Here is a 7,528-nt window from a genome sequence, read left to right on the forward strand (position 1 = left end):
CAATCATGGCGGACAGTGGAGGAGACCTAGTTGCAAACTTCATGGCCATTACCGGAGCCGACGACGGGGTGGCCATCCAAATGCTTGAAGCAGCCAATTTTAACCTTGAGGATGCGGTTCAACTCTTCTTTGCTGCCGAGGGGAACGTGGGTGGGGATCAAGGCGCGGGCGCTGGAGGGGGAAGCGGCGGAGGTGACCAGCGCAATGCCGCCTCACCCGGCCTTGACAATACAGACCCAGATGGCGTGCGGGCTCCACTACCAACGAAGATTGAACGTCTCTACGGCGATGACTTCGACCCACGGCCCATGTACCAGTACCACGGCCTCAACGGCCGCCAGCAGCAGGCCGCACAAATAGATGTTTTCCGGGATTTCCGTGCCGAGACGACGGCTGCCGCATCTGCTGCACAGGGCTCCGGCACGGCCGCCGCTCCGGCCGCTGCAGCTGGTGGCAGCACGCAGGGTCTGTCGGGCCTGTTCAAGCTGCCGGCCGATTTGGTGTTCAGCGGGAACGCAGACCAAGCCCGGGAACTCGCCAAGGTGGAGCGCAAGTGGCTACTGCTCAACATCCAGTCGGCCACTGAGTTCGCGAGCCACCGGCTCAACCGGGACACCTGGTCGCATGAGGCGCTGAAGGAGGTGCTCAAGGGCATGTTCGTCTTCTACCAGGTAGGTGGTTGGGCGGTTGGGGGATGTGGCTGTTAGACAACTGGACAAAATAAAGAGTTAGACAGCTGGAAAGAATAAAGAGGGTTTGTGTGAGATGATTGCTGCAAGACGGGTGGATGCGAGGATGGGAATGTAGGAGATTGTGTGGATAATTGCGGGGGTGGGAGGATGCGGAGATGCGACCAATATTGTGGGCACAAGGGTCACGCTAAGGTACGCCTCAAAGTAGTGTATGGCGGGCATTCACTGCTGCCGAGGGGCGGAGAAGAGCCGCGAGCGACAGCTAGCCAAAGGGTTCCCCGTGGTCTTTTAACTTTGCTTTCTTTCACTTCCCTTCCTCACGCTGTGCCTGTCCTCTCCACCCCGCCCAGACTCACGAGACCAGCGCTGACGGCCGGGCACTGATCAAAGCGTACCGACTGGAATCACAGGGGGCGCCCTCCAGTGCCTGTCCCGCTATCCTGGTGGTGGACCCGCTGACGGGGGCACAGATGTGGCACCGAGCGGGTTTCATAGATGCGGAGAAGCTCATGGAGGAGCTGGTGCCGTTCATGGACCACGGTCCTATGGACGCGGGTACATATGCGCAGCGGGGAGGAGAGGACTGTGGGGGAAGTGGGTTTAGAAGCAAATCAGCAGGGGCATGGCGAGTTGGGAAGCAGCTGACAGATGACATAGCTACAATACGGGCGAGCGTGCCTCACCCACCCACAATTTGCCCACACATCCGGTGAGCTCTGGATGTCCGTACCTACACCCACACGTGTGGGGCCGCATGGCGCCGATCGGGAGTAAGACGTGAAGGCTGCGTCGCCGTTATTGAAAGGGGAGAAGGCAATACCCCGTCATGCCCTACCGCTCCTGGTTCCCCTTTTTTCTTTTTACCTCCGATCGTCTTACTTGCTTATGTTCTCGAACCCTTTCGACATTTCCCCCCGCTCAGGTGCCGCCAATCTGGCCCAGTCCAACATCAAACGCAAGGCTGGAACCGCAGCAGGAGGCGCTGATGCCGCGGCCTCTGCCAGTCGCCCCGGTGCCCCCATGACCGAAGATGAGGAGCTTGCTCTCGCAATTGCCATGTCTATGGAGCGAGGTGGAGTTGCGGGTAGGGACAGCCCCATGGCCGTCCGTGAAGATGGAGATCAAATGGCGGATGAGCTGGATGATCTGGATGAGGCGGCCATTTGGTCCCAGATCCAGGCGGCGGAGCGGGCGGCGGCGACAGCGGCGGCGGGGGGGACTGGAGCGGGGGCCACGGCCGCTGTGAAGGACAAAACACCCGAGGAGGTGGGATGGACTGGGTGGGGTAGACAGGGCAGGGGCTGGGGAGGACTGAAGGCCATAGATCTTCGGTCTTTGTTTGGTGTAGGTAAGGAGGGGGCGTCAGGGCCGGTGTTTGGGGTCCGGGAAGCAGGGTCCAGAGGCTGGGCAGATGGGAACATATCCCATATGTTTTGCCTGTCTTTTCAAAAGTGGGAATCGAGGCCGGGGGCCGGGAGAAGTGGGTGCTCGGTTCGTAGTGGCTTGGAGCCGCGGCATCAGCTGCGTGACCTTCCTCTCGGCCCCTTGGAACACTGAGGTCACTCTCTCACGGCAACTATACGTCCAAGCATGGTGGCGTGCGACCTAGCTGCAGGTTCCCATTGCTCCGATGACCCCCTGGGTGGGGCCGGGAGCATTAAGCACCCGCGGCACCCAGGCCTTTCCAAACAGACCTTTATCTCCATGCAAGTGCAAGGGCAACCGGTTGCAATCCGTATTTCCCCGCGTTTTCGTTTCTCCGTGCATCCTGCAGGTTGCTGCTGAGGCCCTTGCCCGTGTGCCGCCCGAGCCCCCGGCGGGTGACTCGGAGGCGTGCCGGGTGGCACTGCGCATGCCGGACGGCAGCCGTGTCACGCGCAGCTTCCGCCGCACAGATACTGTGAGGGCATTGTTCGACTTGTGCGTGGCACACGTGCCTGAGGCGGCAGCGGGCCGCAGGTGAGTATGCGTGGGTGCACGTGTGTATGGTCTGTGTAGGTTGTGTGGGGCTGGGAAAGCTGCGGGACGTGGACATAAGCAGTGGTACTGGTGGTGGTTTGGTTTGGATCTGCGGCTGGGGCCGGGGCGTTTCTAGGTGATTTCTCTGTGTGTTCTCCCGCTACATGCCGAGGGCCTTGGGTCCCATCAGCAATGGCCTTTGCCACAGCATCACACCGGGGCCCTGCCTGCCTGCTACCCTGACCGCCGGTGTCCTCCTTTCCCCGCTTCCGGTTGGGAGGGTTGGGAGGAGCACTTGCATGTCACCAGCGGCTTATTACCAGCTTATCACCCAGTTCTGTCCAGGTTCCCCAATTCCGCCGCCAGGCCGGCGAACCACTTTCTTCCAGCTTGCGTCACACATTTTCTCTACTCACGTAATGTTTTTGCTCTTCGCCGCCTTTACACCTACCGTTACATTACTCGGATGGTTTTCCTGCTCTCTTTCCGCACTTCGCTTAGTCTTGGCGGTTAGGTAGGTAGTTTTCCGCTATCGCCATCACAACATCATCGCGAGGACTTCTTCACAAGCGCCGACTGGTTAGTTATGCCCTCCTTACTTCTGGCGCATCAGACTTACCGTGGCATCACCTTCACTCGTTCGTGGTTCGTCTTCCCCCCTCTTCCGCCCTGCCCTCCCGTCCTTTGTGGTCCTCCTCGGCAGTCTGGTCATCACCCTTGCCGCTCCGCCCGGCCAACCGCCCTTGGACCCCGAGCAAACGATAGGCGCTGCGGGGGTGGCTGGGGCCATGTTGGCAGTCAAGCTCGGGGAGTGAAGGGTGAGTGGGCCCAGGGTAAGCGCGCAGGTGCCAGTTGGAGAGGCCTATGAAGCCAGGGACGATCCCAGCAGGTGGTAGGGCAGGGCAAGAGCAGGATGTTGGCGTCATGAAGCGGCCTTGGTCGGAGAAGTCGTGGAAGGAGCAGGGGTTGTGCGGTAGTGTAGAACCACATGAGGCAGCACCGAGGTTCACGGCAGCAGGGAAATGGTGCCTTAGATGCGGGACACCGACTGGGAATGGGCGCTGTCCTATCCCGGAGAGGGAGTCGGGTAACCTGTGATGTTAGTCGCGAAGAATGGGGTAATCTTTAGGGCAATAGTTGTATCGTTGACCGCGAAGAGGAGCGGGGTTGCTAGAGGTGGCCTTTGAAGGTGTAAAACGTCATGCATCCAGCTCGCGCAGGCAGGGCAGATGGCCTCGTTTGTCGCACGACGGGGGGGGCGTTCATGCAGGTAGGGAAACGAGATGTGTCATTCCTTGCACGGACAATTCTCTCACATCAAAATGCGCCGCTTTTTCTTCCGCTCATGTTTGCTCCGATGAGACATCGCGTGTGGATTATGCTGAGCATAGTACGTCCTCGGATCATGAACTGGGTTCATGAACCATGTACATGGCGATGACGGAACAGCAGCTCGTCTGGTGACAGGAGAACACGTGCATGCACGACATCATAGCCGTAAGAGGGAAGAGTGGACATGGTGTTCCGTTCCTTCAGGACAGCTTCATGTCGGCCCCCACGAACCCCAGGGGAGGAGCCACGTTCCGTCCACGTAAAAGCCCCCGCCGACGATGTTGTTTCGTTGGAAATTGCGTTGCAAGTTGGCTGGCTGATCGCCTCACCGTTTGGAACTGCCCTCACGTCGAGCTGCCTTTACAGAGAGGGGGCCTCTTTAGTTGTTGGGTTCTACGATGCTGACATCGAGGACATTTTTTGTTTGTCACGCACCGGAGCTCGCACCTCACTGCAGCGCGTCCTTGGACACGTTGGGCCGTATGCGGAAGTAGGGAAGTGGCCGTTGTTGAGTAAAGTTCGTGCGATGTGTGCGTTACGGGAGAGTTCAAGATGTGGGACGTACTGCAGTCATGATCCCATGAACCTGGACATGTGCATTCTTTTCTAATTGTTACTTCTGTTGGTACAGCGTCTTTTGCCATTGCGCGAGCCGGCAAGGATTCTTGGCGTGCACGTATGGAAGGGTTTCTGGGTACCGTCCTGGTACAAGTTGGTGCAAGTCGTGGGACACAAGATAGCTGCACCTGGCTGCAACAATTACGGCGGAAAATAATGGAAAAATGCAGGGCAGTGAAGATGTCCAAATCCCTTTCTGGTGTTCGTCCATGTGCAGGATGGCTGAGTGCTAGACTTAGGCCACGAAACTGTCACATCCCATAGATCAGGGAACTGCCTTCTAAGTTACCTCCAAACGGCATTTATATTTCATAATAAAGGATACAGGTGACGGATGCACCTCCTCGACAAGCTCATGTCTGAACGAGCAAAAATCCGTGCAGGACAGCTGCTTTCCGGAACCCACGATCTAGGCCAGGCTCTGACGATCAGGCGCCATAATGATAGAGTCGTATTAAGAGTTCAACGAGTTATGAGTTCCAATAAACGGAACGCAAACATGTGCACATATCGCGGACTCACCTAAGTCTACGTCTGGCAAACCCACACTGACAATTTTGCCCTGCGTACCATGGCGCAGCATCAAAATCCAAAAACTTTGATCAATCAGTTTTACCAACGCGCTAAGGCAGACCCGCCGCGCTACGAGGTTGAGCTCGCGCCCGTCGATGGCCAAGAAAACCGCTTCATATGCACGTTGATTTTGCCATCGGTTACAGCTGAGGGCGAAACGCTTCCTGAGCAGATATTTCAGGAGGAGGGTCGCTCCAAGAAGGCGGCGCAGGTGCGGGGGTTGCACTTGGACCTCCGAATGGACGGCGATTGTCGAGTCAGGAGCATTAGTTCCCCTTTTAATTGCTGATGGACCAGTAGCGTTAGAATGTTGATACGGGGCATATCACCACGTTATCTGTTTTGCGACGAATTATGCATCTGCCGCCCTTTCGGCTTTCCGTCGTCGCAACCCAGAGCATTGAAGCATGCCACGGGATGAGGCCTTCGGAATCTCTTTTCTGTCATTGAAGTATAATTCAAATATTTTTCTGTGCTGACCCCGCGACATCTTCAGGGCGAATCAGCCCTCTCAGTTGCGACCCCCGGGTCACCGAGCCTTCCTGACCGACTCACATGCAAACAAGTCGGGTATCGTACTAGTCCTGGCATTCCATCGGATCACACGTACACGGGTGTTTTCAGCATTACTCCCCGCCTTCTCCTCCTTATCATCATCATCACCTGTAAGATGGCTGTTCACTGCGCAAGATGACGTTTGTCGGTTGCTTGAGAAATTTCTCAGTCGGCATTGAGCCTCTTTATCCGTTGCACCTAGCGCACAATGCTGTAACTTCTCTTACACACACACACGCACACATTCAAACCGCGCTCCCGCAGGACGCGGCCGCTGCAACGGCATTTCAGTTCCTGTCAGAACAACCTGTGTACGGGAACTTGAAGCCGTACGAGGAGTCCCTCTTACGGACGCTGGCTACCAGGGTGCTGAGCCCGCAGGCGGGTCGGGGGGGGGGACCTGGAGGGGGAGGGGGAGGGGGAGCTCGGAAGGAAGCAATTGTAGTGCCCGCCTGTGTCTGTATGTCTGTAAGCACAGTCCGGTCATATACGGCAGAGGCAGGAAGAAGGGTCCTGACGTCTGGGCCCAGCAGTGGTGGGCGAAGCGCCCAGGGTAGGACGCTGAAGGGTCCAGGGGAGCTCCGCTCACCGCTCCCCTTTCCTCACCACCCCACTCACCCTCAGGGCCTGTTCCGGGACCCCGAGATGCACGGCGCAGCTGCCTCCGCGGTGGCCTACCTGGACGGGTACCTGCCCCTGGCGGCACTGCCACATAGCCGGATACTGAGGGGATGGGCCAAGGAGTATGGCAAGTCGTACGACCCGGATCTGGCGTCCGACCCTATGGCGCTGGTTGACGTTGTACGGCGGGAGCTGGCAGCACAAGCGGAGGTGGCGGTGCCGCCGAAGGCAGCAGCGGTGGAGGCGGCGGAGAGCGCAGCGGCGGAGGCGGCGCTGACGGCGGCGGGGCTCCATTGTGGGCCGCCTGGGGACCCGGCGGTGGAGGCGGCCAAGGTTGCCGCAGCTGGCGCTGCCGCGGGGGCGGCTGCAGCACTGGGTTGGAATCTGGGCCCCAGTGGGTTGTGTGTACGGCTACCGCGGGAGTCTGCTGAGTCCGCCCCTCCTGGAGTTATCTGGGAGGAAGTCGACCCGGCGATTGAGGCGGCGGGGGGGGTGGCCTCGCTGGTGGTTATTCCCGCGGACAGCAGGTCGGTCTGGGCGGGGTTGGATTGCGAAAAACACACACGCGGGTACGGTACTAGGCAACCCGGCAAAGTGTGTTGGGCAGTTCATAACATCTCTCGAGCCCCCCACCTGCCCGGATGCCCCCTCTTGCTTGGCTGGCGGGGTCGGGAGGGGGCTGTAGAGGCACAACCCCCCGCTGCGCACCTCCTGGCGGCACCAAGTGCCCCCCTCCGACCCCCCTGGCCCCCTCCGTACAGTCTGCCTCTGCGGGAGGAGTCCATTCCGGCTCGGGGCTGTCTGCTGGTCAGGGTGGCTGAGCTGCTGGCCTGCCCGTCACCCCACCACGTACTGCAGTGGGGCAGGGTGGGACATAAGGCCTCGGTTATTGCTGATCCACGGGTCGCGAGCGCCGCAGCCCTGGCGGCAGCAGCAGCGCCTAAGGCAGAGGAAAAAGGTACGAGCGGAAAGGGCCCCCCTCGGGGGGGGGGGCAGGGTAAGGGTCTGGAAGGCAGTAATGTTTTCCAGTAGCAGCATTCCTCTGGAGGCTTGATCCCGTACAAGGCCCCAGCTGGGGTGTTTCTTGTGGTCCGGGTCCGGGTCCTGGTCTTGTGTTCCGTCTGTGTTCGTATGTGCCTGCCCCTCAACCCTCACCCTCACCCTCACCCTCACCCTCA

General features: G+C 59.2%; 2 protein-coding genes across 2 annotated transcripts in view; both read left to right on the forward strand.

The window, feature by feature from the left end:
* Positions 1-5: 5 nt before the first annotated feature.
* Positions 6-3,466, forward strand: VOLCADRAFT_98325 (uncharacterized protein; the record flags this gene model as incomplete). The annotated part of the gene is made up of 5 exons (XM_002957174.1): positions 6-671; positions 1,043-1,286; positions 1,615-1,958; positions 2,467-2,651; positions 3,355-3,466. The coding sequence occupies 5 exons, from the start codon at positions 6-8 to the stop codon at positions 3,464-3,466; spliced, it is 1,551 nt and encodes a 516-aa protein (XP_002957220.1).
* A 1,706-nt stretch (positions 3,467-5,172) lies between these two features.
* VOLCADRAFT_98326 (uncharacterized protein) overlaps positions 5,173-7,528 on the forward strand; it is a gene marked incomplete at both ends in the record, with an annotated part of 13,995 nt that continues 11,639 nt past the window's right edge. The window contains 5 exons of the mRNA XM_002957175.1: positions 5,173-5,385; positions 5,994-6,095; positions 6,354-6,877; positions 7,112-7,157; positions 7,209-7,308. Coding sequence (XP_002957221.1) covers positions 5,173-5,385; positions 5,994-6,095; positions 6,354-6,877; positions 7,112-7,157; positions 7,209-7,308 — 985 coding nt within the window. The remainder of the gene's footprint in view (positions 5,386-5,993; positions 6,096-6,353; positions 6,878-7,111; positions 7,158-7,208; positions 7,309-7,528) is intronic.

This window comes from Volvox carteri (genome assembly GCF_000143455.1).
Source record: "Volvox carteri f. nagariensis unplaced genomic scaffold VOLCAscaffold_70, whole genome shotgun sequence".
In the NCBI taxonomy this organism is placed as follows: domain Eukaryota; kingdom Viridiplantae; phylum Chlorophyta; class Chlorophyceae; order Chlamydomonadales; family Volvocaceae; genus Volvox; species Volvox carteri.